Genomic DNA, 17,704 nt, shown 5'->3' with positions numbered 1-17,704 from the left:
ACGCCGCTTATAGCAATATTCCAGTAATATGATGGAGTGGGACACCCCAGAAAATGGGCTCCACACATTGTACCCATGTGAGGAATCAAACACAGGTCTTAAGTGTGACAAGCCAACGTTTTAACAACGAGGCTACACCACCGCCTCTGTCCACAAAGGAAAAACTAACAATTAAGTCTGATGATTAGAACAAAAAATGTCGTCAGATGGAGAAACATGCCAAAGTTCACTTCTCTCAGTCTGGCAATTTCTAAAGAGAAGAACTAAGCATTCTGAGAGAACTCAAAAGCATGGTCAAAAAAGGTACAAATTAATGTGTTAAATCCCACATCAAACTTAACAAAAAACAAATTTCCTTACATTTTGTACACATTCTTGCCACAAATATGTCATGTCACCACCCGCATACAGGACAGGATAATCTGAGGGTGGACAGTACTTCTAGTCTCTCCTAGTATTTATATGAAAAGCTACTTTGATCAAACCTGATTTGTGATGAGAATTCATTAAGTAATTAAACCCTACCCACACAAAACACTAAAATTGGATCTGGATTGTATTGTATTATTTTCTTTTGAATAGCCTATTCCAAACTCTACTGGCAAAGGAGTTGTTTTCTGCAGACTAAATCTACTGGTAAAGGAGTTGTTTTCTGCAGACTAAATCTACTGGTAAAGGAGTTGTTTTCTGCAGACTAAATCTACTGGTAAAGGACTTGTTTTCTGCTGACTAAATCTACTGGTAAAGGAGTTGTTTTCTGCAGACTAAATCTACTGGTAAAGGAGTTGTTTTCTGCAGACTAAATCTACTGGTAAAGGAGTAGTTTTCTGCTGACTGGGGCCACTAGAGTACCAAGCACAGAAAGCAAGCGTTCTATATTTCCATATATGGAAGCAAATGCATGCATAAGTTTCAGAGATAAAAAGCGTACATTTATCATGCAAATCATCTGCTTGTAAAACATCTTTGTTACTACGTGCTAAATAACATTTGAAAGGTCTAGTCCTACTGTTTATACATATTAAAGTCATGTTTATCACATTATTTAAACTTTTATTCACAACTTAATTAGTTAGTCTTAAATAGAAAATGTACGCTAACACGTTTATAACATCACACAATGTGCAGCCCCAGCACTATGTGAAGGTCCCTGGTTGAAAGTGTAACAAATACTACAATACACACCAAGCTGCATGTCCTACCACAAGTAGTGCATGTCAAATGTCCTAACGATACATGCAGAAACGACAACATGGACAAAATAACATTACAAAAAAACCACCAGTCCGGATTGATAATGTCAAAATTTTGTCATGTTGCATAAAGTACATGTTGAGTTTTCAATGGCAGATTTGTTTTGACTCCACGTGATATTTCTTGTGTGTTATTTGTTGCATCTACAGTTGCTGCAATGCTGCGACGCCATGCTCTAGGAAGTCACCGTGACGCCCATCGTTTTGAGTTTGTTTCTCTTCTATGTAGTAATTGACAGTGTTTCGAGGAGTCCATGGACAGCAACCTACCTTTACAACTCTCACAGGTAAGCAGGCCATAGTGGTAGCCTGACACCTTGTCTCCACACACTGGACACAGCTCCTCAAACCCACTCTTGATGTCCGGTGGATACTGGGCATCACTGCTGGAGGTGGACGCTGTAACATGGCAAGGGAGACAATCACCCACATATTCACCACAACACTTCAATTTCAGTGAAAACATTTCAATACTTTAAAAGAGCTCTTTTTCCTGTACTCTACTCACTATCACAAATAGTGCCATGGCACTGTATCTCACCTGGAAATGTAGTCAACAGTTAGGATGTAAACAAAATAGACACTTAACATGAGATGCTTCAAGCAGTCACTGTGAAAATTGGATTTGAGCCTCCTGAATAAATTGGGGCATCATCATTGGTGAGACGAAGCATGGGAAGTGTCAGCTTCATTGGTCCAGTGGTTTCAGGGGAGGATGCTTAGAGTGCAGGGGAATGCAGCATTAGAGAATGTTAGGGCCAAGGTAATGCATGCCTTAGACATTTACACTGTGGTGAACCCAGGAGCACTGCTACGGTGCTCACAATCTGTGAAACATGAACACAGTGTGAAATTCAACCCAACGATCATAGGTCTCTCTACACACCACAGGAACTTTACTTGAGACCTGTAAAGATCACATGACCTACATGACCTGATGACCATACAAAACAAGCATGAAATACTCATATCTCCCGCCAATATGACATGTCCGGTTGTGCAATGCATTAGCTCCTGTGAACTATGTTCACTGGACCTTTTTGTAAATGGCATAATTGCAGCACTTAAAAAAGTTAATGCACTGCAATGGAGTATGCTGCTTCACGTGCCACTTGTAAATTGTGTTTTCACAAAAATTGACCATATACCTTGTCCAAGTTCCTTTGTCAAGTGGTATACATCACAATTAGGTAATCATGGTAACGGTTCTCAGACAACCCTGCATAGATGTTTTTGAAGAATATGTTAACAGTTTCTTAGTTATGCTCTTGCTAAGGAAACATTCGTTGAAACCTCCAAACTATCAAAAGGCACCAGTTTACCTCTAGACCTATTCATATGCCAAGTTTGGCAGAAATATTGTACGGTTTTCAAGATCTGTGCCATGTTTTGTGATTTTCAGTCTAAGTCAAAGTCACTGACAGGGAAACTCGAAAAAAAATTATTTTTTTTAAATCCCAAGCCATCAAAAAGCACCAGTTTACCTCCAGACCTATTTATGTGCCAAGTTTGGTGAAGAAACATTGCATTCTTTTTAAGATCTGCTCCGGACACATAGACTACTGCTATTTTCAATCTAAGTCAAAGTCATTGCCAGTCTGCCTTATCAGTCAAGAAGTATCAGAGAAGAACATACTTAAGAGCATATAGAAAGGTTGGCATTAGGTCAGTCTGCTCAGATTCAGAATAAACACATTTGTTAATAAATGAGAAAAATTCAAGTATCATGATATGTAAATTAGCCTGCGCTCAGTCATTACTGTGCCGGAGTGTGATGACATTTAAGCAGTCAGCTGATACATTCTCACCAATGAAAACTTTCGCTTTGATATTCGCCATATTCTGTCAGAACTCGAAATATTCTGAATGCCAGTCAGTCACTGAGATTACAAGAACTTTGCTATTGATAGCAACAAATATTTCCCATTTCTTATTTGGATTTTTGCCATATATCCTTGACTGAGAAGATGCGGCGTCGCATTCCTTAGACCAAATGCACAGGGTCAAGCCATGGTGACAAGGTGGCATACTCGCTGTTTGAGTGCAGATACCGAATAATGGTGATAGGAAGATAATGTAACACCCTCTGAGCTGTCACTTTACGCCTAGTTCCACGTGAAGGGACACGTCTGCTGTGGCCTCGCATCATACGCATGTGATTTTCAACTCGTCTGGAGTCATGTTGATAGTTGGATGGATACTGATATCTGCCTTCATGACATCTGTGATGAGACGCCCATGAAGCACACTCTTTTTCCCATACATCAAGAGGATCAAACCAAGAAAACCCATAGTAGCTTCATGGGTGAGGAACCAACTGTGGCAGCGTCATTGGCACTCATAAAACATCTCTTATAACAATCAAAAACAACATTCAAATAAACTGATTACTTGAACAGAAATGGCTAAAATATCAGATTTGAACCTCTTGAACAAACTGGGATGTCATCATTGATGGGAACAAGAATGTGAAATTTCAGCTTCATTGGTCCACTGGTTTCTGAGGAGATGATGTTTCTGATGCATGACGACTGGCAAGGCCATGACATAAGCATGGTAAGCTTGCTTGACTTTAAAATAGTGCCACAACAATGAAGCTTATCTGGATATATGTAGTCCAAAGCATGTATGTTACAAAAACAGGCACTAATAAAAGTTGTTGTCAGCATTAGTATAAACATAATTTCTGCATAAACACTGAACTCTTATCATGCTTATTATTTGAACAAATTATGATGATAGCCCCGACCCTCAGTCCCTTGAATTCTCACCACCGGAGAATATATGGTTGATATCTATCTCCTAGTTCCAGAGAAGAAGTTGTTTAAAGCTATATAGCCAAATTACCCCTATTTGGCCCCGCCCCTCAGCCCCTGGGGAGGTCAGCCCCATCATTTGTACAATTTTGAATCCTCACCACAGGAGAATGCTTCCAACCATATGTGGTTGATATCTATCTCTTAGTTCCAGAGAGGGGGCATGGGTGGCCCAGTCGTCTAAGGCGCCGTGATTCGCTGTACAGTGTTGCGTCCCTTTGGCACACCAGAAACCTATGATCGTGGGTTCGAATCCCGGTTCGAATCCCAGTTCGCCCCAATTATGTTTCTAGGTTTGTCAGCACCATACCGGTGCTCATGGGTTTCACCAAAGTGGTAAACGTCTGAGGCCTGCATCACTTCAGGCTTTCCTCCTACATTAAGCAGACACGCTGCGATGTAACTGGAATACTGTTAAAAGCGGAGTTAAACCAAACTCACTCACTCACTCACTAGTTCCAGAGAAGAAGCCGTTTAAAGCAAGACAGCCAAACTACCCCTATTTGGCCCACCATTAGTACAATTTTGAATTTACACTACAAAAACAAACACTGCCTTCACTTGAGCCCTGGAAACAAAGAAAATAAAACTTTCAAATATTCATGAACGGAGACAAGAACCAGTTCAGTGCCTTCCTGATTTATATACAAAGTATTGTGAAGAAGTATTGAACAGTTTAGGAGTTATTCCCTGGAATAGAACATGACGGCTGGATGGAGCCCATCTATGCATCTCCTACAAAACTCCTACTGGTACAGTGAGCTGCATGTGGGAGGGAAAATTGGAAATTGGAGTTCTCTCTAGTTCATGATGGCCATTTTGATTTCTTCGAAACAAAAAGGTTATTTCATTGTAATTAACAATATTATGAACATCCTCAAGTTAGTCAAGTTTGGTCTAATTCTTAGTAAAAAGATTGCTCTGAAGGCTTTGGGATGCAAGGAGAGACCCTGACCGTCCATCAGTGCCAATCACATGCATGAAGATTTGTTGCTGCAACCTTAGATCTCCACACCACACTGCCAACACCTTCTGAATGAAATGAATGAGTAACTGAAGTGACCTTGACAATTGAACCTACTGTGACTGGAGTTTCAATTTTTGTGTTTAAAATATAATTCAAAATGTAACCTCTGATGACCTTGACCTTCAACAGGTCCCTCACAAAGTCATCAAAACCACACCCCACTTGTCAGGCCACATACATCAAGTACACAAGCCTCTTTCCTGCCTAATTCACACAGAGTAACCTTGACGTTCAATATTGGCAAGTCGTATGTGAGAACTTATAGTCACCAACGTAACATTCACTGAGTTTCGGGTCCTCACCAATACACAATAGAGTGGATAGGAATAATGAACAAGTGTAGTATGCTGCAATCCCAAACTCAACAAAGCTGCAGTAAAATCTCCACAACTTCTCACAGCTTGTGCATAAACCCAAGCAAGGTAAATAGAAGTTATCACGCGAGTGTGTTTGGGGATGGTAAATATCCTGCATTAGGAATAAACATTGTATTTAGCGAGCCTTTCCTGGAATGCGTGCATTAATATTTATTACGTCACAGGGTAAGTGAAGTGTCAGTCGGACATTTACGGTAGCCAATATAGTTCCAACTGAAATCTGATTCTTATACAGTGGCGAAGCAACATATATGCAAAACAACAGTTGTTTTTAATTGCCTTTCGCGGCAATCCATCGGTCTGTCCGCTAGAGTAACTGCCCTTTGTCAAAGGGAAGCTACTCTAACCCTTGTCTATGAGACGTCACGGCCACGGTCATACGTTGTTGACAGTCGGTCGGTCCTGTCATAACGTTAAGAAGTGTAGTCAGATGTACACACAGACACAAAACGAAACAAAGGTAACGATTCAAACATATTTCGGCCAAATCCAACTATTTTAATTTGTGGTGGAGGTTTCAAGCCGCAGAGGTCTACAAGCACAGATATGGCTATTGATCCCGCTTGGCTAGGCAAAGCGCAAAAATTGCCCTCGCAAAATTGTTTCGAAATTTATATCTCCAAAGTTGCCAAAACTTATAAAATGCCTTAGCTACGTCACAGTTAGACACTGTTTTTCAGTATATTAGACTGTTCTTTTGATAATGATAGCAATTGTCCCTGTAGTTTATCCAGATTCCTGATGGTTAATTCTGACTCGGTCGCCGAATGACGAGGGCGACGCCATGTTTGTTTATAAACTGAAAGTAGTCCCTACTTGACCTTTGATATTTGCATCTCTATCCGAATATGACCCCAACAGATATCGTTTTTATCCGTTGGCTTTATCTTGCCGAGAAACCTACCCATTATATGATAAATGTCAATACTTGACACAGGATGAAATATTGTATTCATGATCATGAACAGCAACCCATGATCTTAGGATGTGGAATATCATAATTTTCATTTCAGCTCACGTAAAACAAGTAGATATCAGCATAAATCAGAGTTGAAAAATATGGAACAATTAACAAAGCAATGTTTGTTAAACTGCAACATAAAAATTTTATTTTGAAAATCAACAAGAAAGCAGCGTTAGAAATTGGCACTAGTCCTATATTCCTTGCCAAACTGCCCACTAGTTTAGGTGATGTAAGGACAAGTAGACATTTGCCATTTTTAAGGGTTTTGCTATATGTTTATCATTTATAAGGACCAGTGGACTGTAACAGTTAGTTTCTATTGCTGGAAAGGTGTTCGCATAACAGGTTAAAGCAGGAGCATACCCAGACCTTTTCCTGAATGCCTAAAACCTGTCCTGTCACAAAGATATACCGTGAACAATCATAACTTCACCACTTCAGTTCAGTGATAGTGACATCACACATGCCCAATGCAGTACAACTCTGCAACAGAAAGTCCTAAGCCTCTAGCTATCTTAACAAAGTCACAAGCACTTCCAGTTTAATGACATCTCTTCTGGTTCACATAATCACTGTATGCTGGACACTGTACAACTTTGAAATAGAAACTCCTGTGCTTCTGATATTTTAAAAACAAAGTTGTAAGCACTTTGAAATGGTTAGAAAAGTTTCAGAAAGTGTTTGCAGCACAATTACAGGGCTGGGATTATGGAGAACTTTACATTTTGGCTAGACTAACGAGTCTATGCATAGTCCAATCAAAATCGCAAAACAAAATCAAAATCCAGTTAATAAACTGTAATGCATAATTTCGGACGATTGCAGGATTTGCAAAACGTGCACCACCAACTCGTTGTCAACAGATATTTTCTAAATCTTTTCATGTTTTTAATCAATGTGCTCGGGTGATTTGATGCACTTCGCGATGTAAGACCTGTTTTATCACAATATAGATCTTGATTATCCATTAGATCGTCTTGACTAGGCACTGCCATATTGTTTGAAGTAAATGCAAGTGATACTAGAGGTGGGATCTGATTGGTCCATAGGAGAGACATGGAAGGGACATAACTGGTTATAGCCACAGGTGGTGCTACAATCGAGTCCATGAATTCCAGCCTTGTTCGGCAAGGGTAGAAACTGGACTTTTAAAGTCAGTTAATTCTCTTGCTTCGGGAAGATGCTTCCTCACCTGCATCACTACCTAACACCTGCCTTGCATCATTATATTGCCTACAGATGAGCAAAGTCGCCATATTTGTTCCCTTCTGTCTTTACTTAATACGTTGTCCAATCAAACATTCATGATTCATGCAAATCACATCTAAAAAAATTCACATCACCTGATTAGCAAAAGCCACCAGTTCAGCACCTGCCTGATGTGCATACAAAGTTTCATTAAGAAATGCTGAGGCAACGATCCCTACCATGATGTGAACTACAGTAAAACATTCCTGAGCAGCAAAGGACAGCAGTTTAATGCATGCCTGTTGCCTGTCAAGTAAGGAGAGGGTGTCTGGTAAAATGTAATCCGTGCGTTTGATGTCAGAAGACAGCATGGTAATATTATTTTGCTCTTGTGATATCAAACATTATCATAAAGTCTCACCACATTAGATTAACACGTTTCTGATAGGATAAGTTGGATATTATATATTTCCAACATCCTAAGCAAGAGCAGATGGTGCCTAAGAGAAACTTGATCACAGACTTTTAAAGAAATAAATGTAAATGTCAATAACATGATTTATTAATCTGGATCCATCGTAAACCTGGTTATCAGGTTTCTCAGCGAGCTGTGTCGGAGATGATGATGGACATCATTTTCCATAACTGAACCTAAGAATATTATTGACATGTTAATGAAACTCAATGTCAAGGTTAAGCTTGGGTCATAGTTCATAAGAAGAAGTCTATTTTTACTGACGTCACATGTCCGATTCATTTCTCAAACCCAACAATTGAGATCCACACAATGAAGCCAGCAAGAGGACAAGTCATCAATATCCCCGGCGACGATAAATACTTGTCTTGAATAAATATATTAAACTTGTTGCCATGGAAACTCAAAAAATTTCAAACAGACCTATCTATGTGCGAGGTTTGGTAATATTGTAACATTGCAACATTTCAAGGTGTACTCCTGAAACAAATTGAAGAAAAAACTTGTTTTACTTATGAATGAGTTACAATTACTAAATGTCAGCTTGAATAGAATAGAAGATAGTGTTTATCAAAGCCCAGATTACCTAAAAAATAAACAATGAGTGGAAGTTGTTTATCTTACAATAAAACGCTGTGGTATATTCTCCCTGCAGTGTTTTATCCAAAACAGAACAGGTACCCAGCAACCTATACTAGTCATCAGGCGAAGACAAATGGATTGGGTGGTCAGGCTCAGTCACCTGGTTCATTGCATGTCATCATACACTGACGGCCTGGATCATGGCTCACAATAGCAATCGCTAGATATCAAATGGCCACTGTTATTGTAAATCAAAGCCGTACGTCTTTGCATAGGGGTATTTATTGCCAAACAAGACCGCGAAGCATGTTGATTAACACTTCCGTTTGCTAAACCAAACCAGTTTCATTATTCTCTCGGAAGAAGTGCACTTTACCGGTCACACTTTTTCGGATCTAATTAGCGCTGTGTGGGCTCGAACGTGCTTTGCCAGCTCACGGGCTTGGCTTATTAATGTGTTAATTAGCCAATGCTCTACCCCTGGACCACAAGTGCTATCACATGTAATCAGTGCTACTTTTAACGAGTCATCAGCAACCCATTAACATGCATACGTAATTCAGTAAACAACAAGTATTTGTCACAGAGTGACGAAATATCCCCCGCCTGTACACCATAGTACCAAATATGAAGACAATCCAGCGATTAGTTCTTGAGATATTGTGGCAACACCGTTTTCCAACTCCAAAAACAGATTTGCCTGCTGTGACCTTGCAAATGGGGTCAAGGTCACCAAATCTGACAGGTGTATGCAGTGTCTGTATATACACTATAGTTCCAAATATGAAGACAATCAAGCGATTAGTTCTTGAGATATCGCGGCAACACTGTTTTCTAACTCCAAAAGCAGATTTGCCTGCTGTGACCTTGCAAATGGGGTCAAGGTGACCAAAACCGACTGGTGTCTGCGGAGTCTGTATATACACCATAGTTACAAATATGAAGACAATCCAGAGATTAGTTCTTGAGATATTGCGGCAACACCGTTTTCCAACTCCAAAAGCAGATATGCCTGCTGTGACCTTGAAAATGGGGTCAAGGTCACCAAAACCGACTGGTGTCTGCGGAGTCTGTATATACACCATAGTTCCAAATATGAAGACATTCCAGAGATTAGTTCTTGAGATATTGCGGCAACACCGTTTTCCAACTCCAAAAGCAGATATGCCTGCTGTGACCTTGAAAATGGGGTCAAGGTCACTAAAACCAACTGGTGTCTGCGGAGTCTGTATATACACCATAGTTCCAAATATTAAGACAATCCAGAGATTAGTTCTTGAGATATTGCGGCAACACCGTTTTCCAACTCCAAAAGCAGATATGCCTGCTGTGACCTTGAAAATGGGAACAAGGTCACCAAAACCGACTGGTGTCTGCGGAGTCTGTATATACACCATAGTTCCAAATATGAAGACATTCCAGAGATTAGTTCTTGAGATATTGCGGCAACACCGTTTTCCAACTCCAAAAGCAGATATGCCTGCTGTGACCTTGAAAATGGGGTCAAGGTCACCAAAACCGACTGGTGTCTGCGGAGTCTGTATATACACCATAGTTCCAAATATGAAGACAATCCAGTGTTTAGTTCTTGAGATATCGCGGCAACAAACAGGTGGGACGTACGGACGGACGTACGGACGGACGGACGTATGGACGTACGGACGGACGTACGGACGGTCGTGAATACTATATCCCCCGCTTCGCGCTTTCGCGCGGCGGGGGATAATTAATTGCGCATGCGTGACGTCATGGTCCGCTCTCCCATTCATCTTTTCTTGAAACCACACCCGAAATTGTCTATGTCAACATGACCGACCAACTGGATTAACCCGATTAACGCTTGAAAAGGTAAGAATTTCTGGCTAACCCTTGCCCAAAGCAAGCTAACCCTAAGGACCGAAAAGGGGTGTTGGATCATAAAGACGTGTAAGTTTCCCTTAGACCGAAAAAGGTGTAGGGTGGTAAAGACGTGTAAGTTTCCCTAAGACCGAAAACGGGTGTTGGATCGTAAAGACGTGAAAGTTTCTTTAATACCGAAAACTGGAGTTGGATCATAAGGACATTTTAATTGTCCCTACGGCCGAAAACGGTTGGTGAATCGAAACGATGTGTAAGTTTCCCTAAGACCTAAAACGGGTGTTGGATCGTTAAAGGGACCTTGAGGCATGGTAACGGCATAGCGAGACAGCGATGGCACTATACCCAAACCGGGATCTATTTTCGGTTTTGCATGTATTAATCTTCGCTACAGTACAAAGGTTTGCTTCAGCCAATCATGTGCCGCATATCAAGCTGCTCGGATACATTCGTAATTCTTTTAGCTTGATGATTGGTTGATAACATCACAACCTCGTGTCAAACTAAAACTAGCCAGGCACATCAAGTGTATGTACTTCAGAACGTGGTAACAGTGACCCGCAAGATCAGGTCACCATGCAAGTTGGTGCTCTATATCATCGCGGTAGTAAATTTATAATGGATTGTAATGGGGCACGCTTGCAAACTTATTAAATATGTGATACGCAAAATGTTTGTTGTTCTTTGTTCAACTTTTATGACACATAAATTAGGATTGATAGATGCTGATTTTCTTTACCAATTTCGGTAAACAAAGTACCTGTCATTAGCGAATCTTACCGCAGTAAGGTTGTGTGGATTATGTTGTTTACATCACTTCCTGTTTTGTATTTTTATAATCAGTATGCATACGACCGAGGTTGGGTCAAGGGACTTCGTCTGAACAAATGGGTTCTTTTCTTATCAATTTCGAATGGAGGTAGGGGTGATTCCACTTCAAAAACATCCCAGAAACTATAATAAAAAAATTAATGTGTGTATAATTGCAAGTAGCTGTGACACACCGCAACGAGTCCTGTATTCGATCATGCGATGAAATATATCGTGCTTAGATTTGCATAAGTAAACAGTCAACAGGGTGTGTGGGTTACGAGATTTATCGATACGATGAACAAATGCGAATACTGTATTCGACGTAATAAGCGCCTGGGGTGCTCTCAAAATTAGAAAAAGGGGCCTCTTATTAGAATATATTTTTGGTGAGTTGAAAGATAGTAAATTTCGTAGCTTATGCTGACAGCCTGAAATGATACAAAAGAAAAGTATGTGCGTATCCTACGTGACATACATTTCCCAGAATTTAATTGCCCATAATTAAGGTGCATATAACACATGAGTGCGTATTATACACAAACAAATAAGTCATGTGCACATTGATCAATCGGTAGGGGTGCTAATTGGGATTGTTCACTAGCCAATATATTATAGCAAATATCGCCGTGGACGCTTATTAGAGCGGGGCACTTATTACGTCGAATAAGGTACTTGAATGTAAACATTGTTTTTATTTAGCGGACTCTGAACATTTAGTTATTCTACAACAGATTTATCCAGCTCTTAATAATTCACTCTTTGCTGAGTTATATTAAGAATGGCAAAACACATTTTGCCAGAACAGTTATCAGTGTAACTGACATGTTTAAACATCTATAGCACCTGAAATATGTTGACTAGATTTATCAAGGAAATGCTTGATCCTGAATACATTCTTACTAAAAAATGTTCGTTATGCCAATCATGTCATAACTCATTGATGTAATTGTCACAGTTACGACATGAACTCACTACTCAGTACAGTAGCATCAGAACAGCCATTGAACTTGACTGAATCCATAAACTTCAAATCATTGGTAGATCTAGATATAGACATTCACAGAGCTCCAGGTAAGCTTTTGGTGTTGTGTGTATTTTACCCATGCTTTTTACAATCATTGGGTATCAGTAATTCTATCTGGGTATTCAAATTTCTGTTACCCACTAGTTTTTACACATGTGGGTATTTAAGTTAAATAGTTAAAAACACTATTCATCTAGTCCCTGCAAACTGGTGTCGTGTAGGTTCGAGAGCTTTATAGGACTCAAAAATACCACGATACTTTCACAAGAAAGAGTGATGACAAATGATCGTGATGTAACTGTCATCGTGGAGCTTGGCAAGGTTGACGGAATGCCCGTTTATAATTTCAAAATATGTTGCTGATTTGCTAATCGAATACGCAGGGTTACTTCACAATATTTTGATGATACACACAAGGTTTATTTTTGTAGCGTATCTGTAATGTTCGTTGCGTATTTGATACGCTTGAATTTTATTTTACTGCATATTTCTGCATTTCTGATGCGTATTTTACGCAGATACGCAGCTTATCTGGAGCTCTGCATTCACAAATGTCTGTCCCAATGACCCCTTACCAATGGCTGATGACCCGGACTTGTACTGCCTTTTCATTAACGAAGTTAGACATTAACATGGATAATTTTGTGTTAAAATATTCATTAATATCAAATTTCCATTTTAAGAAATTGTTCGTGCCTTAATGTAAACCTCTTGGTCAAGAGAGCAGGATGCACCCTGATGTGAACCTTTCTCTCACTTTGCCTGTTGATATTTTTCAGTTGCAAAAATATTTCTGATTTTTCACGACCACTGTGTTATGTTGTTAATGTTATGTTACAGTGCTATAAGTTGGACCCATCGATTTTTGTTTGGGACCCCTAATTTTATGATGAAGTGGTCCAAGTGACCCCAAGAAAATGTAAGCCAGAGCAGACACTGTTAGGCTTGATTTATTACAGAAGATCTTCAATTTGCTAATGTTGCACAACGTAACAAGTGAGAAGGGTCTGAGTCTTGTGGAGGATGTACCACCAGTGAACATAATGAGGCCTTCATTGAATATATTTTCAAAGTTTATACTTGATCAAATAATAGCTTCAATAGTTTAGTTGCAATGAGGTTCCACTGTAGCAGTAATACATTTGGTCACCTTACAGTGGTATTTTCAGTTACCGGTAAACACTGGCTTTTTGGAATGTGAAAACTAGTTCAATGGCACTGTACTTCACTTTGGATGGATATGTAGGCAACAGAAAATGACAATAACAACCACTTAAAAAAATATGTTAGAGTTGACATAAAAATATTTTCTGCAGAAACAGGAGGAGTTTCCAGGTACTTGCAAAACATAGAAGCAGCCTCTTCACCACCAGTTTCCTCTACGCTCCAAAAATATTTACAGACTGTACATGATTGTCCAATCTGAAAACATTACTTCCAAGGATCCAGCAATTGCCCAAACTTCAGGATTCAACTGATGCAGTTTTATACTGACAATCAAGATGACCTTGGCCTTTGATGGATAATGGCACCAACATTTCACGTGGAAGCATTTGTATAGATACATGCAAATATGAAGTTTAATTCCTGTTGAGGTAACCCCTGACAGAACACCTGACTTCAGACCATGACCTTTGACTTATTTTGACCAAACGCTTTTAATGTAGTTTCATCATACTGCCATATTGAAACTATGATACAACCACACTTGCCCCAAAGAAGACCTTCACCTTTGATATAAATGCAATAGACTTTTGATGAAGTAGGATTTGTTTGAAGCTCATGACAATTAAGTTCCAGTCAGGAACTGACCATGACACACAGGTAACTATTTTACAAAGATGGGACTGTTTATGTTTAGTCCTTGTTTAACTCCTCACTCAGAAATAATCCATCTGTACGACAACAGAAAATAGATTCTGGACTACACAATCCAGTATTTGACATCATGAAGACTGGTCTACATTGTTGGGATATGCTGACATGCAAATCAACCAAGCTACCAAGCCTCAACACCTGATCCATTCAGTCTCCTCTTACCAGCATGGGGTTGCAGTACACCCATACTCTTACCAGCATGGGGTTGCAGTACACCCATACTCTTACCATGCTGTTTCTGTATTCTTAAAACATGTCTTTAAAATGAGGAATGTGTAACTAGATTTAAAATCTAATCATGTACATCCCGTGACAAATGTTAATATCCAATCTGCATTGTACTATGGGCCTTGATGCCTAAATTACTGAATAAGCAGTCTGTCTAACTGTCTGTCTGTCATATTCTTACCTAGAAATCCCCATGAGATAAGTACACCCATATTCTTACCTAGAAATCCCTATCCGATCTTAATGATGACCTTGACCTTTGACTAATCCCCCAAAAGCTATTCAAATGTATTTTTACTATTTTGTGAATATAATTTTTTTAGGTATCCTGCTTTACTCCTTAATGCGTCTACTGCTTACCTTATGACAGAAACAGCATTTTGTGATGGTCCGATTGTCTAGACTACTTACAGACAGTGGTAGACTTTCAGCAGAGACAAATAGATCATATGAGGAATCACCAGATATCAGACATGCGATTGATTAGCAGACAATGGAGATTCAACGTTCCCTCAACCTCTGGCAGCGTGTGGCCGTTCTACGAAAGTTCCCGCCAATTCTCACGTCTATCGGTGTATGTTCAACATTGGCTAACGTTAGTAGACGGACAGAATTTGTTTCATGTTGTGTCTGGTAGACATGGGCTGTATCAAACTTGAAGATCATCACACGTTCACGATCAAGTAGACATTTGACAGAATCGTCATATGCTACCGGGTACCCACCTGTTTGGATCATCACACATTAACGATCAAGTATACATTTGACAGAATCGTCATATGCTACCGGGTACCCACCTGTTGGAATCATCACACATTCATGATCAAGTAGATATTTGACAGAATCGTCATATGCTACTGGGTACCCACCTGTTGGAATCATCACACATTCACGATCCAGTAGACATTTGACAGAATCGTCATATGCTACCGGGTACCCACCTGTTTGGATCATCACACATTCACGATCAAGTAGACATTTGACAGAATCCTCATATGCTACCGGGTACCCACCTGTTGGGATCATCACACATTCACGATCAAGTAGACATTTGACAGAATCGTCATATGCTACCGGGTACCCACCTGTCTTGTACGAAATGCTGCAAAGATTCGATGAGATGCCTGTTGCTGTACATCAATGTGACCACGTCACTACCTTCAGTAGACCACAGTATCCAGGCACCTCCTTTCATCGTCACCTCGACATGAGAACGGGAGCACCCAGGGGATGGAAATGATCACCTTACTTCGTACGATACAATCGTTTCAGACCAAATGCGATCTGTTGGGGAGCGCATTTATTCTACATTGAATCTTGTATTGGTTCACATACGAATATGATTTTCAATGTCTCTTCAAGACACTTCAAGACACGATCAGAAGGCCTTCTGTAGTTTACAGCCTTGTAGACAACCTAATCTAAATCTGCTTCATGCTCTTCAACAGCCGCTTACACATTGTTATAAGCACAGGATTTGACAAGCAGAGGGCATCTGCACCTACATCCAATACAGCAGTTCCTGCTGTCTTACATCAGACATCAGTACCCGTACGTAGCCATCACTCTGCCGTCTCACCTCAAGACATCTCACTTGGACGATAGAATCGAACGTCTTAGGAGGCACCACTTTATACAGAACCAACTCCATTGATACACCTAGACCAGAGCTGTGGTCCCGCGCACAGCAAATATGACACATCAACAGCCTCAAGTTGAAGGTGCTTATTCTGGCAATTTCCCCTTGACAGGAGCGTCTCCGGAACGCTCATCTTGCCATCTTCCGCGACACGGTGGATGGTGCCTGTGCAACCAAGGGACAAAGCACGCTCACTCCCTGCTTCAACAGACGTTTCTGGTGGATCGACTGGGTCTCCAATTTCTAGTCCAGTACATCCCCAGATATTGATCATCTAGTGACCAGCATGGCTATCATTTGAAACCTTCTGAAAGGTCGAAAATCGAAAATCCCACTACAGCGTCACCTCAATTCTTGGCCGAGTACACTTGTGTACCAAACCACACTTGAAAGGCAGCTCCATTACTACATACTTGGTGGTTCTGAATTGAGTGTTGGCCATTCCAGAGGATCTTAAGATGACCAAAGTTCTGGAACTCCTATGCTCATTCAGGCTTGAGGATCAGAAGGTCAAATTTTGTCTCCCTGCTTGGTGGATCGACTGGGTCTACAATTTCTAGTCCAGCCTCTTAGCTTTAGCCACAGCAGCAAGGGTTAGCGAGTTACTCGCACTCAATATTACCTGTGTCCCTTTGTGAGCATGGTACACAGGGTGTGATCCTCTGAGAGCAAACAATCCTCACAAGATAATGGCATTTGCCTCAACCATGGTTCTACATAGCAATTGTGCTAAAAGAGCAATCATGGAAGGATGTATTTGGAGGACTTACACTTTCTGTTACCTAAGAGATGTGGCACATGTGGCACTTGAAGACGTGGAAGGAGTCTAAGCTTTGGCCCTCTGGTTACAGCCCAGCAGGTAACCAACCCCTGACACAAATAATGATCTCATCAGTCCGGAGCCAGTCTTACCCGACTCATGCAGTATTTGGACACGCCCATTGGGGGGATTATCAAGCTTATATCATAGCAGTTTTTAGATTACAGCTCATGCTATTTTCTTCAAACTGTTTTTTATCTGGACTTATCTGCAACTCTCGTTTTCTTCCCGTTCACAGGATTGAGCGAGTAATACCGATAGCCACACCATACCAACACACCATACGGTCCCCTGGACTTATGACCATACAGTCTTATGAGAGTTTATCTATATTGAGGATTACATCTGAAGGTATGCCTACCGCCAGATACATCTGAGGCAGGAATTCTTTATATACTGTAAATCGTGAAATTAATGCGTCTCCAAGAGAATGCGACTGCTGGCCCCTAGCCAAAAATGCGACTCAATATGAATGCGACCCTCCCCTCCTCTCAAGCATCAGTGGATTTATATCTAAAGAAAATGTCCTCTGTCAGTTTGACAGAAGAATCCTCATCTTAATCCTACCTTGCATTAATCCAATCACACACTAAATAGCACCACTTATTAGGGCTGAGTAGAGTACTTCAGCAAAAGCAAAAACAATACATGCGCGCTGGCTCGTGTCGGCCTTTGACGCAGTCGCAAAGAACAAAGACACAGTGTTGCGTGGTTGACCTCTGTCTGGATTTGCATGTGTGATCAGTGATGACATAAATGAGTA

The 17,704-nt window shown here is 40.5% G+C and overlaps 1 protein-coding gene across 3 annotated transcripts in view; it reads right to left on the bottom strand.

Moving 5' to 3' along the window:
• LOC139473085 (nuclear receptor subfamily 5 group A member 2-like) overlaps positions 1–17,704 on the bottom strand; it is a 230,188-nt gene that overhangs the window by 120,190 nt on the left and 92,294 nt on the right. For all 3 annotated transcript variants that reach the window (XM_071255598.1, XM_071255599.1, XM_071255600.1), the window contains one exon: positions 1,524–1,652. In XM_071255598.1, coding sequence (XP_071111699.1) covers positions 1,524–1,652 — 129 coding nt within the window. The remainder of the gene's footprint in view (positions 1–1,523; positions 1,653–17,704) is intronic.

The sequence above is a fragment of the Haliotis cracherodii genome, unplaced genomic scaffold, assembly GCF_022045235.1.
Source record: "Haliotis cracherodii isolate W230 unplaced genomic scaffold, xgHalCrac1.p SCAF_26, whole genome shotgun sequence".
In the NCBI taxonomy this organism is placed as follows: Eukaryota; Metazoa; Mollusca; class Gastropoda; order Lepetellida; family Haliotidae; genus Haliotis; species Haliotis cracherodii.
The sequence above is the reverse complement of the archived record's forward strand: the minus strand, read 5'-3'. Positions and strand labels throughout refer to the sequence as shown.